A 22,323-nucleotide genomic window follows, 5' to 3' on the forward strand; every position below is an offset into this window, starting at 1 on the left:
TCAACGTATGCTAAAGTATGCAATAGTATGCACAAGTATGCGAGTATACTCAAGTATGAGAAATCATGTGAAAATAGTGGTAGTTTGTAATATCATGCGAAATAGTGTAGGCCCAAAAGTTTCGAAAGTAAATTAAGTATGCAAAAGTATATGAAAGTATTCCAAAGTATATGAAATTATATACACGTATGCAGAACAATGCGAAAGTATGTAAAAAGTATGCAAAATTATGCAAAAGTAAACGAAATTATTCGCTGCTGCCATTTCCGTTACTGGCTATAAAGATGTTTCAAATAAAAATATTTGTTTATGAACCTGAACAATAAAATTAAACAATAAAGTTAAACAATTAAGGTTCACAATTGTAACAAACATTGCGACGAAAAATCTGCAAAGAGTCGTTCAATTGTCAGAATCTATAATTTATTCTTTATCCCCCCTCCTTCCCCGAAAACCCTGAACATTTCCGCTATTTCCTTAATTTACTAATGCCTAACTTTTATTTCCCTGTGATGACGTCATCGCTATAATAACCCTGTCGGATGTAGATAAATTTCACTTAAAAAAGTTCGAACAAAACCAACAAAAACCATGAATCAGCTTGTGTACTGTCAGTAAACAAACCAACCGGCTTTGCTTACATCAGATGGATGTGACATTAATGTTAGCAAATAGTGCACAGAAAAGAATCTGTAAATGTGATACATGCAAACCTGGCGCAAATCTATAACCAAGATAATTATTACAAATGGCTTTGTCTACGTGCAACAACTTGAGGTGTCAGATGTAGCTACAGCCGGCGCGGACCCTACAGCGCGACGCCTGGCCCGTGCGTCATGGGCTCGGTCATTCAGACAGGCCTGGCAACATACCTCCATTCTGCGTCGGCTTAGTGAAGCTCGCGGCCACCTACGAACTGACGGCGCTAGTAGAAGTTGAACCCATCAGTAACATTAAAATATGATAGTAGTCCTAATTCCGTTTATATTTTTGAAATTTTTTCCCAGATTACTAATTTTTCATTTGTTTGGGTGCTTGGTAAATGCCTAATCTGGATCAGCGCCTTAAAAATTTTTCCCGAATTCGTTAGTAAACGTTGAATCGTTATCTCAGGAATATGTTTTGAAGTATTGTCAGGTCAGGGGCATGGCGCAGAGGTCAAGCGCATGCCCTGGCATCTGCCAGCTCCGGTTGGATACCCACTGGTGCTGTTTTTTTTTTTTAAATTTTTTTTTATTTCTCGCAATATTAAACAATTAATCACATAAGCTAATTGTAAAACATAGCAGAAAGGTTATGCACGCTGGGAAAAGGGCGCGCTGCTGAACGAAGAAAAGGACTACTCTTGATGACGTCACGCGCTTGAAAGCTGACCCGTTGCCCACGCCTCGCAGATTCTAAGGCCGCAAATAAAAATTTTTGTTGGAAATTTTGAGACCAAAATTTAATTAAAAAGGTTTTTGGCATGAAACTATAAATTTACCTGAAAAAAAAACTGATTATTTTATGTGTAAACATTTTAGCTCTCCGTATACGGCATTTGGTAGGAATATTTTCGTGAGAATGGAACGGAAGTCGATGAACGGAAATGTTTCACAAAGACTGCGGACCCAAGTGTAGCAACATAAACCCGTATATAGTCACGTTCGTAAACATCAGGGGACACACCAAACGTATTGGTGTGTCAAATGAAACTTTATAGTGAAACTACCTTGGAATATATTTAATAAACTAATAAAGTCATAGCAAAATATTATCACAGTATTTAAAATACATAAGAAAAATGTAATACACACATGACTTCAATTTTGCAAACAGGCTTACTTCATTGATCTTAAGGTGCGAGGTTCAATGATAGTCACTTAAATTTTTCAACCTTTTTTAAGAATAAGGGTTGTTTGTAGAAAGTATTAACAAACTGATTTAAGTGAAAACAAAAATACAAACATATATTTAGTGTTATAATATATGTTATAAAATGATTCCTGTTAATATTTTAGTAATGCCATACTTAGTGTAATTTCAAACATGTGCGGAAACTTTATAGTATTAACTTTTTAGAAAATCTTAACACGAGGGGAAAAATTTAAATAAAATTACTTGTTGAAAATCAGTTCCAACCCCGAGATTTTATCGCACCTGTATCTAGTATTTAAAAAATTACTCTTGTTTCGTGCTGCTAATTGAGTTTTATGGTGGCAAGCAACGTTTAAGATTCAGGCATCGAATTATAGCGATGGGTGCAGAAAGCATGTTTGTTATTTGCATTCAGAAATTTTTGTATTTGAAATGCAACTGTTTTATTTATCAGGCTTGGCATTATTTTAAATTATTTAACGTTTAATTTCGTGTCCAATTTTTGTACCTATTATAACTTTATTTGCAATATAAACAACATTAGAAAACATGAATTTAACCGTTACCGAGGTTAGATGTTTACACATCACTGGTGAATACTGAACGACTATCTCAAGTTTTTTATTTAACAAAAAAGAATAAAATGTCTAGAAGTATAACTGTGTTTCAACCCTTCTTACCCGAGATCAGAATTCAACCCACGACTCAATTGTTAAAATTCAGGTATGCCGTTCCATAAACCATCTATGAAGGTATAGGAAAAAATTAATTATAGCATATAAATCTATTAAAAATTTTCCTAAGGGTTATCACAGAAAAAAAAATAGCCACTACAAAGTGATTTTATGAATATTAACGTATTCAGATTTTTTAAAGGTGACAACAACCTAAGTTTATTGTGAACGCAAAAAGGTTTATTTGTAGCTGCCTGCGAATTTCGCGTTTTTATTTAAAAATAAGCTAGAATGCAAACGAATATACATTTGAACTGCGCTATTATTGGACAGCAGGTAGTTTTCGTCGAGAAACCAGTAACAATGCAAAATGCAAAATATTCAGTCACATGTAATCCGGCTGGAAGTTGGAATGTCCAAGCAGCTAATAGAAAATACACAACGACGTTTATTTGCGTACAATAGTGTGGAGTTAGTTCATCCATTCCTCTACTCAGTAGACCAAGCAACGTTTTTCAGTCCCCCATAACCCACTTTGCGGGCACCACACTGTTGTTACCACCAAATGTTTACTCGGGTGAAAACAGCCGGAAAATATTTTTGTGGTGGCTACAAAACTGGTGTTTGGGAGTAATTACCTTCCATTCGTGGATAATCAGAAACCAGATATCCAAATAACCCGTGTTCTAGTTTTGAAAATGGAGACGACGCGCACGTACTGAATTAGTGGCCTCCGCGCAACTCTCGAAAGCAGTGATCAAAGGGGGGTGGGTGGGTGTCTAAACCCGCGCGGCCGCACAGTCGATAAAGCCATGCAGACTGCCCGCAGGCGTGACGGGCGAATAATTAAAACGGGGCGGCGAGCGACTGCAGCACCTTGTTTGGCGCCCGCGGCGATCTAGCCACCTTTACTTTTTATTAAGGTGAGTGGCTCACTGATGAGTTTGACAGTCACCAGCGAGCCGACCAATCACGAAGGTAACAAGTGAGAGGGTTGGCGTGTACAATTTTTGCCCTGTAATTATTTGAAACAAATATTGTGATAGGGACAATATGGGAAATTGGCAAGACAATTGATTTCAGCGAACCTGTCGGTGGAGTTTACCTACGTTTTTAAGTGCGTGAAACTAGTTTACAGTAGTGACATCTAGCGGCGTGGAGTGTAAAATAGCTTGGAAGTGATGCAGTAAACTGTCTCGCGCTTCGCCTCTGCTAAGTTTCCCACACTGTCCTATTACGATAATTTCTTTTAGTCAACAATGAGAACGTCACTTCACCCCCCCTTTCCTAACTACATTACAAAACAATTTTTGGTTATAATGAAGTTCAACGCTAATTCCTTGCAGATGTGTCCGTATAATGTTTGGTTAGCAGTATTCATGGCATCTTCATGATCATTACTATCGAGTTCTTTTCAAGCTATTGAACAAATTTATAGCATTTAAGTATTTATACAGCTGCGATTTGTTCTGCTATCCACTTGCTAAACAGTTGACTTCAACTTTAGAATAGAAAAACCACTCCATAGACTAATACCTACATGCAACCATTAATGTTTTTTTTTTTTTATGTAACCCCAGTCTTTGTGTAATTGTGGTTGTATTTGTAGTTGTCAGTGTGTGAAGCGCCAAGGAGACAAATAGGACATTGCAAATGTCTTACCCGGGACTCGAACACAGAGCCCCAGAAGCGAAACCCGGCGCTTTGCCGACTGAGCTACAAGGGTCGACTCCTGCAGGCTGGAGGCAGGGATGTACATCCAGAGCGTGGAAGTGTCGCGCTCCCAGCTGCTGCTCTACACGCCCGGCGAGGGAGAGCTGGCAACACTGCCGCGCCCGCCCTGGGTACACACGGTTTTCGCGGGGGGGGGGGGGGGGGGGGGAGGAAGTGGCCAACGGTTTAGGAACCTCGCAGCTTCAACAACTTACTTAGCACGCAAACCCAACATATCAGTAATAATAAAATACACCAAATTCTGTATTATTAAATTCAAATAATCTATTTTAATAACTTTCAGTTCTCACCACCTACACAGATAAAACTTAATTTATCTACCATCTTGCCGAAAATAATTTACCATGATAGTGATTTAAACTTTAAAACAATTGCTTACACAGTGATTGAGGTGCGTGGTGGGTTGTTAAAACACGCGCCTCCCACTCAGGGGACAGGGACTCTATTCCCGTCGGAGTAGAGTTCGGATTTCCGAAAGTGGAAAATGTGGTGGACTTTGCCGTGGCCACAGTGGGTTTTCTCGGATACTCCCGTTTCACTCACCAATTCATTCTGTCGCTGCTCCATACCTCATCTTTCCTCAGGTTGGCCAAAACGACAGATATGTCTGAGTGTCAGCCCCGTTTCATCCATATAGATCCTGCCTGAGTCGGCAAACTGTTACTGCCCTTGCGTAGTTAAAGAAACCTTTATATTAATTTTATTATAAAATGCCCTGGAAGCGGCTTTATTTGGGCCAAAGACACACAACAGTATACTCAGCTCAGAGGTACACAAGGGAGAAACATAAAAATAAAAAATAAACAAGATTTACTTCTCACAATAGGAAGTAGAAAATGGACAGTTTTTGAAGTAACAAATAAAAAGAAAAATATACTTAAAACTTGCCCTTTTTATTGTTAGTTATGGTTTTCATTATTTTCTTTTGATAGTTACAGAAATTGAAAAAGTACACCTATTGCATTTACTTGGGCCCCTGCCACCAAAACTCATAGTTTTAAAGTAGATAATTAATTGTACATGAAATATAAATGTAACATTTTACTTTGATCAACTTAAGACAAATCATACTAAAATTTTCACAAAACTAAAATAAAAAAATTGCTAGCCTAACCAGTGTGGGACTATATAAAATTTGATTTAACAATGTCAGATCGTTGACTGTTCACTGGCGGTGACTAGAAGCGGGAGAGACCCTTAGAATCATTTCCAGAGGTAAAGGCCTAAATTTGGTTGAATTCCTGGATGGGCTTGAGCCGGAGAAAACCCTGCACTCTTACACCATCTCTGGGACCACGCATTCTGGGGTGGGGGAAGAAAATAACTCCCTCGGAAGAAGCTGCACTGCTCGCAGTAGCCCGACTTGAGTCATGCTACAAGATTAGCTAGTAAACTGAACTAGAGCGACTAGTAAAATAGAAAAATAACTGGGGATCACTCTCGGACTCTAGGGATCACATCCCTTAAATTAGTCACGGCGAGATAGCTTGCGAATAAAGTCACGGGCGAAAAGTACTGGAGAGTTGCGACCACGGTGACGACAGAAGGGCGAATCAATCAATCCAATGGGCTGCATGTAGTTAAAATTGGGCCAGAGGCCTGGAGCCCTAGGGAGTTGTGAACTAGCCTCTGATTGGCTGGATGGTGGCGGCCGAAAGCTTGTCCCACCCACCAAAAGAAAAAAAAATAACGAAAGTGGCTGTTAGCCTAACTGTTAGGAGCTCACTCGCGCGCCGGAAGGCAGCGCGCTCCGTCAGAGAACGGGCGAAGTAGCTTATGGGACTGGCTGGTGCGCACTCTGTCAGGCTAAGCGGGAACTAGGGAGAGGTGAGGTGGCGGCTGGTAGAGGTCGTGGAACTAAAGTTAAGTGGTTGTCATTTTTGCCACGAGATGGTGAAGGCAGGCCTTTCACCGGCCAGTGAGAAGACCTTGATTTAGGATCGCTGGGAGCGGCGGTTAAAGACCCGGGGCAGTGCCCTGGTTGAACTTCGTGAAAAAGAAGAAAGGGGGATCTGCTGGCTTGTGAGAAAATGTAAGGGCTAGGCGCCTTTATGTGCCCGACAGCCGTGTAACATTAGAATTGGTCATGTCTGGAGCTGCTAACCTGAGCGGAGCTCTAGGGAGTGAACTGTCCTGGGAGGTCACTAAGAAAAGCGCTCTTGGTCACGAAGTCGGACACTGATACTGGTCGCGTTCGTGGCCCGAAACTGGAAGAAAAATTATGGCTAATATTAGCCTGGCGAAATCGCAGCCGGCTATCAGTTGCGGTGCTGGAAAACGTCGTGGGACTCTAGTTTTGATCAGGATGAACAATAGGCTAACCAAGTTTATCTTGGAGAATTTAGGTGAAAAATAAAATTGTGCCAATAATTTCACATTTTCGTCAAAAAACTACATGTCAATTTTCATTTTTCACTTACCTTTTCAACAATTTAAAACAAAGCAGAAAGCTACCTAGTTTACTTTAATAATATTCCCATTCAAACCTTGATCTAATTATATTCAAAACTGGAGGTTTTGGGCTCCGGGATCCGATGCCCAAGTATGACATCCAGTTCTCGGGGTCTGCTAGCAATGACTGTATCGGGATTGCTTCATTAAACAGCTATTCGGAGCGACACGCGCTCTCTTGTGGTGCGCAGATGAACCTAAGCGAAGTCACACATAAGCAAAGTGACTTACGATCAAATAACTGTCGGTAACTATTGTTTTAGGCCAAACATTTTATTGAACACAGGCATGTGTTCTGGTCTAGCAGCCAAAAATACAATTCATTTGAACATTTTTTAGGTGAACGTTTCGGTTATAACATTAGTACGTTGGATTCACAGTTATTGAAAACTTGTGATATTTGAAAGCTCCGTTTAAAATTTCATCACTCGGCGCATGAGTAGTAGAGTACGACTGATGCCCGTTGAAGGTCGGTTGTTCTCTGAGATTCACACATCTCCGGTCAAACTCCCGGAACAACAGCCATTTTGAAATCGTCCTTTTCAATGGCGGCTTTATTTACAGCTTAACGACATTACAACTATCCGGAATGGGGCGCTCGATGGCGGAATTTGTGTGGAATATACATTGAGCCCCCCACTCCTCACTCTCGTGCAAGCTTTGGTGAAGCGACGTTACAGCGCTGCATTTTTCGTTACGCTTGAAACGATACAAGTTTTTCCTTTAAAAATTCAATCAATATAATTATTAGAATTGTAAAAATTTGTTAAAACTTCCGATAATGTCAGTGTGTTTTGTAGGATGTTTATCATGGAGTATTTTGTTTTATCATTCGATTGGATTATGATTGGATAATGGAAATGTGAAGTTTCGCTTATGACGCGCAGGGCGGCCACGCACCTATTTTTCGAATATCTGAGAGATCATAACCAAAAAAAAAGTGTAAGTTAAAACGTGTGTTGCTTCTCAGAAGTCAGAGTTCCTAAATGTATGGAATAGGGATTTTTTTTTTGGGCGTGAAACTAAGGATCCGTTAATTTTTTGGTTACCTAATGGAGGGCCGTACGATATCGCCTTTGGAATATCATTGGGATACGTGGAAGCCATATCGATACTGATGTCATACACCGCTATATAAACTATCAAAAATTGATGTAAAAGTATCGATAATATGGCCACAGCAAAAATAGACATTTAACATGTCGACTTTGCCATTAATGATGGCAAAAATTCTTGCTTATAACAGTACATTTCAATAACATTTATTTGGGACATACATTGCAAATATCACTTATGAAAGTATCTATAAGACTCAACATGTATGACCTTGGTTATAAACTACAATGAACTAAATATCGATTTCGCAAATAATTGCCACACACGAATTATCACTCTGGTGGTAATTATTTAATCGTATACACGAGTAGACTTTTTTTTAACCTTGCATGATAAATAATGCCCCAGATATACTGCTGAGGGTGGCGTAGTCTAATATGCAGTGGATGGACTGAGCCGGTGTCAAATAGAACATGTGGAGGTGACTTAAACTATGAAACAAAAAATGTCCATCTACTTCTTCTTTGACTATTCTTTGTGCACAGGAAGCTTCGCGGTTCGCAACTTCATTGTTCGTGAGATCTGTACAGGAAGGCTACAATTCACATATATAAAAGCCCCACGCGAAAAGTTCCTCAGTTCTCGGAAGTTTTATATATTTTACGGTCATTGAATATTTTAAATTACGCTAACCTAACCAATATTTCACTTAAGTTTTATTAACCTACCCTTATCTGCCATCCCGAAAAAAAATTCCTTTTGGCACAGCCTACAAGCATAGGTAGATTTGGGAGTACCTATTTCTTCTGGGAATGTTTTGGAAACTCCTATAAACTTCTTGAACATTTCAAGAACTCAATATACGTAACATTATATATTATCTCCAATATCTCAGAACGATTGATAAAAAATTTTCTCGAATTCCAAGCAACGAAATTATTTTGAATGTTTTTAACCAATAATGACCATGCAAAACTTCCACTCACAATTTTTGAGTTTTAGAAATTCCACACCTAAGGTGTGAAAAAGGGTTAAGTAGGCCTATATTTTTTAAAGATGAATAATTTTACTTCAGAATATAATTAAATGAAGTAAATGCTAATAGGTACCAATACTGAACACACGAAAACTACCAACCACAATTTATACATTATGCAAAATTCAACACATAAGGTTTGAAAAAGAATTAAGTATGTTTTTAAAATTATTATTTATATCTCACAACTTAATGGATCGTAATAATTGATTTCGAGTACCATAATAACCATACGAAAACTAATAATCACACTCACCCTCAAGGTGTAAAAGAGGGGTAAGTATGTTAATAAGATTAATAATTATATCTCCAATTTAAAAACAAGTTTATTAAATGATTTTGGGTACTAAGAAACATAAGACTACGAACCACAATTTTTTTTATATTGTGCGAAATTGAACCCGTAATAAAAGAAAAAATGGCAAGTAAACTTTTATTAATATTTATATCTCCGAATTTAATTATTAAGCATTGTAAAATATTTTGTCTACCAATAATAAACATACGAAAACTACCAACTACAATTTGACCATTTTGCGAAATTCCAGTCATAAGATGTGAAAAAGGAGTGAATATTTTTTTTAAGATAAATGAATTAAACTTCGAATTTAATCCAGCAAAATAAAAAAAAAATTGGGTACTAATAATACACATACGAAAACTGTTCCACCATTTTGCTTTATTAAAACTCTAAGGTTGGTTAAAGGGTTAGGTGTGCTTTTGAAACAAAAAAAAAGAACACTTCCAATGCAATTAGAACTAGAAGTATGATACTAAAAGAAACTGCATCTAAAGTTACGTATGGCTTTTTTTTTTTGCGTTTATAAAAATTCGTCTTTTAATGGGATAACATCGGGGCAGGTTTTCATTTATTTTAAAAAATAGTGTCTTCTAAACTAATTAGCTTTTACGTAAATTAAGTTGTTAAAAATAATCAAACCAAAAATTACTTATTTTACTTAATTACAAGATTCATATATGAGTAACGTTAGAAGTAAGAAAAAATGCATATTCCCAAATTTACTATATCTAAGGGTTAGAAATTACGAATGAACAACACGCACATAGAGTTACGAATTGCATTTTTTACAGTTTTTTTAGGATTTCTTCTTTTAAGGGTGAGAAAAGACAAAAATTTTTGTTTTATATATAAAAAAAATCATAGCTCCATAACAAATAAAGCTGGATGTAGAAAGCTTAGCATAAATAACCTGAATAATTATGTAGAGTACTTACAGTTTTTTTCGATAATAGTCTCTAGTAATAAAACATAATTATGTCCAATGAAAGTACATTGTCGCAAGAATAAGTTAAAAATTATGATTTAATTTTAATTTTAACTATACCATTTTTCTTTATTTGACGTAAAAGGGGTAGAAGGTAGTTGCATTTTTTATTAAAAAAGTCGTATCTCTGAAGATAATAACCGGAAAGTAAGTTATATGGTATTATTTGCAGACATGCATGATCTACCAACCAATTTTTACAACATGCTGAAGTTCTACTTTTAAAAAAAGGTGAAATTTTGAAAATGTTTTAACATTAAAAAATAATATATTTTTATCAAATCAAACTTAATTTAAGAAAAGGAAATGTAAAAAAAAAAGAAAATACCTTAAATTATCATCTCTTATCCAACATTTTCCGAAATATAACCTGTTAATTTGATCAGGGGTTAGTAATATTTTAAAAATAAAAAAAGTTATAGAATGTATTAAATCATTATTGGCAACAATAATTTTAACTCCATATAAATTAAAGTTTATTATAATGGTTTAGGAGATCACATCTGTGGTTAAAAGAAATAAAAGGTTTGAGTATAGTTTTTGTTTGGTTAGTAGATATTGTCGTATTTACTTAGATCTTAAATTTTACATTGGAATCCCTGTGGGAAAAGAGGTGAGGGGTAAAAAATTTGGAGATTTTGTTTAAGTAATACTAAGTAAGCTACGAGGCAACTAATATGTTGCCTAATAAACTTGATATCTGTATTTTATATTTCAAATAAAGATGTTATGGGAGTTATTTGTTATAAGACGAAATAATTTAATAATTCTAGGAATATCTCCTACCATGGTAAATGAAAGATAAAATGTAAACGATGGCATAAACTTTGTTAAAATAATTTAGGAGCGAGTTTAAGAATTTTTGAAAAAACATTTAAGTTTTATTTCAAGGTAAAACAAATCTTCGGACAATCTGAAACAGAAGTTTTGAAATCAGCCACGGGTTATTAGCTAGTTGTGATATAAATTTATATATATATATAAACTTTTGAGTTAACGATGGTTTTGGGGTATATGGACGCGGCTACACCCCGAAGCCAAGCCACTCCAATGTATAATGAGGATGAATAGTACATAGGGGATCAAAACCTCACTCATAAATACACCTAAAAGTTTATAAACACAATTTCTATCACTCATCTTCACAATAAATATAGTTATTTAATTATATAGACCAATATTTAATTTCACTCACTAAATTTCTGAACGCAACTCACACGAAGTTCCACACCCACCACTAGAATTCGCTACCGGAGCAGCTACGTCGACTATCGAATCATTCGATTTGCAGAGCGAAAGGTCCCGATACAAACGAAAAAGACTTGAAAAAATACTAAACCCCGGCTGGACCTTATTTTGACAAGGGATTTTATTACAATACTGTCCTCCTTGTTAAAATCAATTAAAAATTTAATACTATATATTTTCCGCGCACATTTGATGACTATAAATTATTAAGTGTTGTAAAACCATACCGGTATTATTAAGTTTTACTTTTTAGTACCTATTCGAATTCATGGAAATTAATTTGTTAACAAATCTAATTAATTTAATATTACTGTAAATAATAATAGAGTATTTAGGTCTACCTAGTATGAAATATGTAGTCCAATGGACTGGGGTATGTATTTAATAAAACTACAGCAATACGATTAACAATTAAAATGTAGTCTTATTAATTATTTAAAGCACAATTATTATAGGCCATTAATTTGTAATTAAAAAAAAAATTCCACATCCGAACTTAAAACCACATTGTTATAGATTATAAGCCACGCACTATAAAGACTGTGCTACGAAGGCTACGAATAAGTTACGTATTATAGATAGCATAATACTTGTATCCTTACTTTTTTACAACTTAAAATTACTCTTTACTATGACTATGTTAACCAAATGTATTCAAGGGTAGTTTCACTATCATAAAGTTTATTTTGGCACACCAATAGTTTGGTATGTTCCCTAATTTTCATGAAAGTGAGTATATATGGATTTATGTTTATACACATGGGTCAGCCATCTTCCTATGAAAATTATTTGCACGGTGCGCGCGCATCGTAAAAATTCTCTCTGATCACTTTTCCATTACGCGCTCAAAGAAGTATAACTCCAAAAAATCTCTTTATCCGAAGAATAACGGGCGTTGTTCCTTAAAAAGGAGTTTATATATCCTTACATGTATATATTCAGACCTATTGTAACGCCTTATATAAAGAGAGTAAATCTAACGGCGCGAATGGCGAAGCGGATATAACAGATCGCCAGCAGCGTTGGTTTTTTTTTTTCTTCCGAGCCTCAGCAGCACCATCGAGATATCTCTCGCGGGTCTTCTTTAAATATCGAATAACTCCGGGCTGTTGCAGCACTCCGTTTTCTGCTCGAACGAAACACTCTTTTTGTCCCTTTTTTTTTTTTACTACACTCTCGCCGCGTCGAAGGCACTTCCTGCAGGGCCTAGTTCTCGTTACTCGAACCCGACAATTTCTTCCGCGTTACCACAAAGCGGACGGCCGGTTCTCCATTGTCCCAGAGACGCTTTTGTGCTCTCGGCGGGAGTGGATGGCGCGCTACGACCGACTTCCTCCTCCATGGCAGTGAGCACACGGCCGACTGCAGCTCCGGGGCGCCGGCGACAGTCGCGAGACGAGTCCGAGGCCTGCGCCGTGGCGACTGTGGCGTGACGCAGCGCACGTGACTTTACAAGTACTCTTACACATGGCTGCGGTTATTTTTATATGTTCAAACACCTTTCTCACGATAGTTATTAGTATTTATCACGAAAATTGGCGCACTATTTTTTTCTCGATGTTTTATTCAAGCATTTTATTTTAAACTATGTAAAAGAAAATTGAATATCCAAAATTTTGACTTTATTTTGTTTCACCGTGCTTGAAAGCTATTCAGGGAACGGTTTACAAATAATTTTTAACTCTTGGAGGTACTGTGACAACACAAAGCATAAATTCACGGGTAATAAGCCGAACCCAGTATTGCTGCGAACACTATTTTGTAGTGATACAGTTATTTTTCAATGTAAATGCACGCAAATTTACAAATATCTGTAATTGTTTATAAATATTTATTATCCACTTACAAAAAAATACAGTGAACGGACTGGAAAAATAGCGCATCGATGATTAAATAAAGTACCATGTATATTTCTAAAGCTAGCCTATTTTAACTCAACGTAAGTTAAAACTGAATACTTTATTCATGTTTTCGTTTTTGTTTTGTATAAAAAATTTTGCTCGTAACTTTGTAGGCTAAAAAAAAACTTAATTCTTGTTTTGATGCCAAATCTACAAGCAAAAATTCAGTTCACAGGTGAATTGTATTATTCTGGTTAAAATTAAATTTTCTTAGTTATTTTGAATGCATGTCAAGCATTGCAGACAAATGGCAAGATCTCGAAGCATGCCAGGCACAAAAAATAATGCAGAGAGCGGGCTTTAACGTAGGAAATTGTGAAAAATAGGTCATAAATAAGCAAAAACAAAATAAATAAAAAACTAAAGTATATATCAGAAAATAAATAACATCTGTAGCTCTATGCTGTTTTTCGGTTCTTGTTTGAGAGGCAGCTGTGTACGACATGGTGGCTATAAGTACGACTCACTGGCCACACTCTCGTTAGAAACACATCCTCTGGACCCACCACACTTGGGGTGTGCAGTAGACATTCAGTGATTTGTTGGATGCCCGATTTGTAGAGACCTGCAAAATTCGCGGATTCATTGACCTCTAGGATAGACTCCACAGTCCTTTAAATACTCGCGGAAATTACACCTGTCCATTGGCTACTGACGCGTGAGACGTCTCAACTAGGCTGTCCGTAATTCAGCACTTTCTTGGTTTAGTGTTTCCCATTGGCTCACAGTTCCCCAGATAAAATGTGGGCCAATCGCAGAAGCGGTACGAAGGTATAGTTGTTTTGATGCTAGCCTATCGCGAAACGAATCCGCGAATTTTGCATGTCTCTACCGATTTGAAATAAAATTGAAACTTAGGTAAGCCATACTAAGCACAGGTTTCTTACGTTAGGTCTGTAATAAACGGAAACCATTACGTACTATTCAAGTAATGAATCTAGAGTTCATGAAAATATATCTCTGAACATCATTTTATAGAACTTAAAGGTAATATTAATTTAATGGAATATATGAACTTCGGGCACTCCCCAATTGGTCTGTGTCACTGTTTACATTGCATTTGAAATCCAATAACTGAGCACTGTGACGTGTTTATAGTTTTTTTTCCGACATAAGACTTATCTTATGAGCTCTTACAAACAGGAGTTCAAGTTAGGCATGACATGCTACGATATAAGCATGAAAACGTTTGGTGGATATAATATTCCTATAACTTATATATTATCCATATGTGTATCATGGTTTCTGTAGTATAAATCCAGGTTATTTACTCCCCAAATTTAAGTCAAGCACGCAGCTAGCACTCTGTAGATCTACGGTATATAAATTGGTGGGGTGTTTTCTGTTGTTTGAGTTAGAATATGTGACCTGAAATGTGAAACAAAACTCAGATCTATCAACAGGTAATCTCTAACCAGGGAGTGTAACTGAAGGCAGTAAAGTCGGGCCTAAGTCACCGTATTTACTTCTCGCTTTCCGTGATATAAACACATTTTAGGGTCCTAAAACTAATTTAGGTAAATGCCACACCGAATGGATGTACGTTTAGGCATTTAGCCTAACGGTAAGTGATAAATGTAGTACTTGGGCCCATCAACATGTTAAATTAAATTAACCGTTATTTACAGACTAGAGGTAAAGTCAAAGGTTTCCGGTTATAGTTGAAGTTTGAACCAGTCAGAACAATTATGTATGTCATTTGAACGAACAGTTAGTTACCTTTCACCTCTAGACGCCGCCAGAGGGAGTTTTTTTGTTAAACTGTTAAAATTTTACACCTTCAATGTCCGAAGAACGCTGGTTACACATTATCCAGGGATCTTTATAAATCACTTACTTTGAACATGAATAGGTAGGTATATTAACAAAATATTTAAAAAAAAAACTGTGGTTGTCTACAGAAAGAACACCCTTCTTTTGTCCACGCGTGTGTTTACCTTTGTTTAGCATGAAACATACCTACAATTCAGAAGTCGAAATACGTCGTAGATTCGACGAATATTGAGTTATTTGAAAATTACTAAGAACTCTTCGTTTATTTGAGTTAAATTATTTATTGAAAAGTCCGTAAATTTACTGTTACTTCTAATACGGTTCGTTTTGACATGAGATGGACCAACCCGGGCCAGCCACGCTCTCCCAGTATCCGGTTCGCAATGTCTGTCGACTCTCCCGCCTTCCAGCATCTCTTTGGAGGGATTCGTGACCTCTTCAGTCACAAGGAGACACATTTCCCCGAATGGCCTCGAGAGATTTGGTTGATGACTCCTGTCGCAAGCTTAGAAGAGGCAGTTTCTGCTAATCGGGGGGAAGTACCATCTTGGATACAAACTAAATTTTCATTGACTCTACCTAGCGCCATCATACGGTTGCTTCAGTGTACGAGCCTAGATCCATCCTTCTGGATCTCATATGCTTTAGCGAATACGGCCACAGAAGAACAAATTAAATTATTTTGTACTTTCTTTAAATGATTCTTACAGTGGGGAATTTTGATAAAATACAATTTCTCGGACGTACGCCATTGCAGTTTTGCACTGTTTGTCATGGAAAACATTCAATAACGCAAATTAAGAATTAAAAATGATACATAAACCCACAGAGAACATGCCTAAATCATCTGATGTCAAATAAATAAACCCATAGATGAAGCTAAACAGGTATTATGGACAACACAACGACGACAGCACAGACGAACACATTCAAACTTAAACAGACAGTACAAGAATTCCGTGGAAGAAACATAGTCATGAAAAAATAATAACAGTACAGACAAACACAATGGGCTAACAACAATGAGACAATTTCATCAACAACAGTAAATGAAGGTAGATAACAAAACATAGACAAAGCAGCAAATGTACTAACACAATGATGAACAAAAACATATATTTTGAACAACTCAACGAAGACTAACAAAAACGAACACAGTATGTTTCGTAAGACAAAACAGTTGCGATGTTTCGGGAAATGGCATCTGTTCCCGTCATAAGGCACAATCAGATAGCATATGTCCAAGGACTTGTATTTAAATAAAATTGTAATTTTTTGGTGTTAAAGAAATATAAAATATTTTTCAACTTCATTTAGTTTCTTCAACCAAATAATTTATTTTTCTTTTCAATTAATGTATTCATCTTTAGCAATGAACATTGTGTTTTTCCAAGATTTTTTTTCTGCAATAAATTCACATGTTATATTTATACTTCCTGCAATATTCATTATACCAAACAAGTTAGACTTAGATGAAAATAATTGTAAATTATAGCAAGAAGAGGTTTTGAAGTTTAAAGTTGTATTAAAAAAGATTTTAAAGAACATTTACAAAAAAAACATAGCAACATTTATAATTTTAGTTAGGAAGTGGCTACACGTCGCGAGTCTAGACCACACCGAGCAGGCGCGGCTCGTCTTACCTGCGAGTGGCACCGCCTCACGCAGCGCTCGGCACTGGGAGGCGGGCGACACGAGGCAGTGCCGCGCAGTAGACGGCGGGCCATATCTACTTACATGAACCAAACATTCCGGACTTGGCTCTTGCGTTCTGCACACTCAAGCCAAAATATTAAACAAATACTTAATCTCTGCGTTCAAGGATAAAACTATGAAAACTCACACGGATTGCAAGGTTTTAATAAACACGAAAGTAAGCGTTCTCAATTATTCCACGAATACATTTTTATTGAAATTACTATATTTCCCTATACTTTCAAATGGTTCGCAGTAGTTTAAAAACGTGGAAAATATAGTTTAACTTACCATACAGAGCTAAGTTAAGCACAAAAAATATATTTTAATTATGAAATCAACTTGCATGTGCCACGACTGGGACTACTACACCAAAAATGTATCTACTAAAGACTTTCATTGCCCGTAAAATATATGTTGAACCCTAGGGACAGGTTCTTTATGGATACATTAAGATGAAATTCTTGTACCGATAGGATAATTCAAAAATAATAATTATAATAATAACCTTTGGTAAAATTTTCTTATTTGATTTAAGTGTTCCGCACGCAATAATGATACACATATAATCTGAACCAGACTTCATTCCGTCAACTCTCCTTAAATATAAGGCTATTCGCCATTCGTTAGTTATCACGTTACAATTAAAAAAAAAAAACATCTGCCCGGGGGCATGTGAGAGATAATTAAATATTCATGCTGTCGGTAAAATACGTAGAGACTATAATTACTGCAATAATCATTTATACGCTCGTCTAATTTCTGTCTCACTGTTCTACTTCCACTTCAGCTTCTGTTACTTCCACCATTTCCATACCTTAATTTTACCGTAAGGAGCACCTTTAACAGTGGTGAAAGAAAGGAGGCGGTAATTGCAAGGTAGACCATTTCTTTTCACTCTTTTCTCTCGGGCTAAACCCAATAATAAAATTTAAATTACATAATTATGTCCACGGTTGTACATCATTTTCTCTTTTATTACTTCAGAATCTGAGGCAACTAGCGAGAAAACGCCAGTGACGAGGCCAATTGAAATGAAAGACCATAAAAAAAATATCTGTGAAGAAAAGGGCGGATATTGTATTACTCGAGAGAAAATCTGTAGCGCATTTTTTTTTTAAAGTTCATCACCTGTCGTAATAAATGACACTGCACCACAATAGCGTGGTGAATTATTACATTTACCACTTTACGCCATAAGTTGAAAAAAAACTGTTTCTTTCGAGGTTTTCTTGTGTCCCTAGCACATATTTAGTAAGTTAATTTTGAAGTTGGAGAAATAATTTCATTCAGTCAGTTACTGTCGCGAGAAATAAGTCGAATATTACCACACATGTTTCCGTTATGTAAAGCGATCTTATTCGTGACAAGTTTATACTGGACGTCCATGAAAGAATGTACCAGTTTCAATAGTATATTATAACAGTTTAATTTAGACTATTTAAAACAAATCATACATCAAATCGTAGGTAAACTAACCTAATTATTCGTACAAATGTATAAAATGTACACCTTTAGATATACGCCACACATCCAACATAAAGTCCAATTCTTCCCATACTTTGGTTAACACGCCCGGAGTATGGAAGCAATTGCCTCTTAAATTCTGTGACCCAACCGTGGCAAATCATTAGGTAGCGGTGGAACATGGACTCGATATTTTATAAAGTCATTAAGAAAAAAAAATAGAATGGCGTTATGTCAGGTGAATAAGGAGGTCAGCGAAAAAGAGATCTGTAGTCTTGACCATTACGACCAATCCAACGGCCAGGGACTTTGACGTTCAACCATTCTCGTGCAAAGAGATTCCATTGGGAAGGGGCTCCATCCGGTTGCCAAATAAGTTCACCCTCTACTAATTGGGGAAAGAGCCATTCTTTCACGCTGCAAGCGAGAAAACAACAAAGCAGTATTCGCGCATGCGCTTATATAAAACTTTTTGAGTTACTCTTTAATTGTGACCTTGAACCAAAGCATACAGTTGAAGCTATTAAATTTTATAACTGGGACATTCCTTTATGGACGCGTGTGCACAACGAAATACGGCGGATCTCTGATCCGTGGTAAGGGTGCACAGCTAAACAATTTGTTACGACGCGGCTAGCGATGAGGCTGGCCAGCAGGCCGGTGCGCGCTAGCCGGGTTGCGCCCGTCCCTCTGCGGCGCCTCTCTACCTCCCTCGAGGGTTCGGCACGTTTCCAGAGCCCCGTCTGCGCGAAGAGCCGTTATCAGGGCGCCATTATGCTAGAAGATTCGAGTGTTAAGTCGGCGAATCTGATGACGCGACACTACAGAGGGCTACGAGCCCTTTTCAGGGCGGGACTGAAATATATAAAAAGGCTGATGACCCACTAGAGACGGGCTTCGAGTGCGGAGATCGGATCATCGAGAACTGGTGCATCGGGGACGGTGTCGCAGCGCGGACGAGTGAACAGCGCGAGGCAGCGTGTCGGGACCGAGGTGCGCGCTGAGAGACGAGCCACTGTTGGGACCGAGGTGCGCGCTGAGAGACGAGCCACTGTCGGGACCGAGGTGCGCGCTGAGAGACGAGCCACTGTCGGGACCGAGGTGCGCGCTGAGAGACGAGCCACTGTCGGGACCGAGGTGCGCGCTGAGAGACGAGCCACTGTCGGGACCGAGGTGCGCGCTGAGAGACGAGCCACTGTCGGGACCGAGGTGCGCGCTGAGAGACGAGCCACTGTCGGGACCGAGGTGCGCGCTGAGAGACGAGCCACTGTCGGGACCGAGGTGCGCGCTGAGAGACGAGCCACTGTCGGGAGCGAGGTGCGCGCTGAGAGACGAGCCACTGTCGGGACCGAGGTGCGCGCTGAGAGACGAGCCACTGTCGGGAGCGAGGTGCGCGCTGAGAGACGAGCCACTGTCGGGACCGAGGTGCGCGCTGAGAGACGAGCCACTGTCGGGACCGAGGTGCGCGCTGAGAGACGAGCCACTGTCGGGACCGAGGTGCGCGCTGAGAGACGAGCCACTGTCGGGACCGAGGTGCGCGCTGAGAGACGAGCCACTGTCGGGACCGAGGTGCGCGCTGAGAGACGAGCCACTGTCGGGACCGAGGTGCGCGCTGAGAGACGAGCCACTGTCGGGACCGAGGTGCGCGCTGAGAGACGAGCCACTGTCGGGACCGAGGTGCGCGCTGAGAGACGAGCCACTGTCGGGACCGAGGTGCGCGCTGAGAGACGAGCCACTGTCGGGACCGAGGTGCGCGCTGAGAGACGAGCCACTGTCGGGACCGAGGTGCGCGCTGAGAGACGAGCCACTGTCGGGACCGAGGTGCGCGCTGAGAGACGAGCCACTGTCGGGACCGAGGTGCGCGCTGAGAGACGAGCCACTGTCGGGACCGAGGTGCGCGCTGAGAGACGAGCCACTGTCGGGACCGAGGTGCGCGCTGAGAGACGAGCCACTGTCGGGACCGAGGTGCGCGCTGAGAGACGAGCCACTGTCGGGACCGAGGTGCGCGCTGAGAGACGAGCCACTGTCGGGACCGAGGTGCGCGCTGAGAGACGAGCCACTGTCGGGACCGAGGTGCGCGCTGAGAGACGAGCCACTGTCGGGACCGAGGTGCGCGCTGAGAGACGAGCCACTGTCGGGACCGAGGTGCGCGCTGAGAGACGAGCCACTGTCGGGACCGAGGTGCGCGCTGAGAGACGAGCCACTGTCGGGACCGAGGTGCGCGCTGAGAGACGAGCCACTGTCGGGACCGAGGTGCGCGCTGAGAGACGAGCCACTGTCGGGAGCGAGGTGCGCGCTGAGAGACGAGCCACTGTCGGGACCGAGGTGCGCGCTGAGAGACGAGCCACTGTCGGGACCGAGGTGCGCGCTGAGAGACGAGCCACTGTCGGGACCGAGGTGCGCGCTGAGAGACGAGCCACTGTCGGGAGCGAGGTGCGCGCTGAGAGACGAGCCACTGTCGGGACCGAGGTGCGCGCTGAGAGACGAGCCACTGTCGGGACCGAGGTGCGCGCTGAGAGACGAGCCACTGTCGGGACCGAGGTGCGCGCTGAGAGACGAGCCACTGTCGAGCCAAGCTGCAGTGGCGAGAGTGAATACTTTGTGGACAGACAATCAAACTGTAGTGGAAATATTACCTAGTTAATAAGTAAAACTACAGTTCATTAATTGGGCTATTCTTTCCGGACCTGCTTTCCCCACTGGTAACAATATGCCTATTGTGTTGTATTCCATGCTAAGTATCGCCGACTTTTGAACAAATGCGACATTTTTCAGCAGGTGATTCTCTACCAGAAAATAACACAAATACATATTTGCATCTTTTTATCCACAGCGGTCATTATTGAAGTTGTTCATCCCTAAAATTAAAATAAAAAAAAAATCGTTTAGTTAATAAATATTACAGAAACCAGAAACTGACTAAACTACAAACACAATTGGACCAATAGTTTTTTTTAGTAGAGATATTATCTAACCCGTGAACATTAGATTAAAACTTTCAGATAAATGTGAATGCTTTTTTTGAAATTTTCGCTTATTATTTTTTTACCCTAAGCTGTAATCAACTTTATGTAGAATACTACCAAAACGTATATCATAATTAACAATAAGGCGCCTTGTCGGAACACATTCAGGTAAGCTGTTTCGTGAAATACGTGCCTCTATAACTGTCAGAAGCTAAATTTAATGTGTCTGGCAAGAAGGCAACACGCATCTCACACAATACGCTAGGTTGTCCTTTCACAAGGCAACCAAGCAAATAAAGAATTAGGGATAGTCAGGAGACGACATGCTGAGACGTATTGAAAGTAACTTTTTACCTCGCCATCGGATATTTTCATGTCCAAAACAATGCGGACATGGTGCCAGACCACTTTTGATGATGATTAGTAAGAATAAATTAGAATTTCCATCGTTAAACATAGTCACTTTCTTAAAAGAAATAATTAAAATCCGTTTCCACAATGCAAACAGTACACTTCAGCAAACGTATTGAGCGCATAACCAACATGGCGCAGGTCATGCGTGGATAAAACACCGTCTTCACCTGGTTACTATTTAATCATGCAGAAGTGGCCATTTCCTGGAAGTAAATAACCGTGAAAACTTTTTCATGTTTGAAGTGTTCTCAACAAACACGACAGGGCCGACCAAATCCTAATCCACCCACGTTTCCGGTCGACTGGTAACATTTAACAAATTAATTGGTACGTTGCGGTAACTAATAGTTTTCTTGGATCATACTTCCTACTATAAAAAAATGAAATTGAGGTAGGCTGTGAATGGTCACGACAGCAAGATTTTATGGTGAATACGCCGTGTAAATGGGAGGTAAAAATCTAAGCGGGGTGACTTCTGACATCTTTACATTTTTCCTCTCCTTACAAATTCTGGTTCTTCCGCACCAGTGGGAGGCACCTTTATGGAATCTACCCATACTTCCTTTCTTCTTCGTTGTTCTTGCAATTCCGATTGTGTAAAATCGCCACATGCCTTGACGTCATAATTTTTTTGCACTATTCTTCGTAATTGCGTCTCACAGTTAATAGTTACATAATAATTTTTTTTAACAGTTTTAAAACATGGATTAAATAGCTTACTATTATCTGCACAAAATAATTTATATTTTGTCCAAATTGGTTGAT

At 39.3% G+C, this 22,323-nt stretch overlaps 1 protein-coding gene across 1 annotated transcript; it reads right to left on the reverse strand.

Annotated features, from left to right (window-relative positions):
- Nucleotides 1-19,093: 19,093 nt before the first annotated feature.
- On the reverse strand, nucleotides 19,094-20,911 carry LOC134540433 (sialidase-like). Its single transcript, XM_063383225.1, has 2 exons — nucleotides 20,866-20,911; nucleotides 19,094-20,754 (listed from the first exon to the last, which is right to left on the reverse strand). The coding sequence occupies exons 1-2, from the start codon at nucleotides 20,909-20,911 to the stop codon at nucleotides 19,094-19,096; spliced, it is 1,707 nt and encodes a 568-aa protein (XP_063239295.1).
- Nucleotides 20,912-22,323: the final 1,412 nt, after the last annotated feature.

The sequence above is a fragment of the Bacillus rossius genome, chromosome 1 (assembly GCF_032445375.1).
Source record: "Bacillus rossius redtenbacheri isolate Brsri chromosome 1, Brsri_v3, whole genome shotgun sequence".
Classification (NCBI taxonomy): domain Eukaryota; kingdom Metazoa; phylum Arthropoda; class Insecta; order Phasmatodea; family Bacillidae; genus Bacillus; species Bacillus rossius.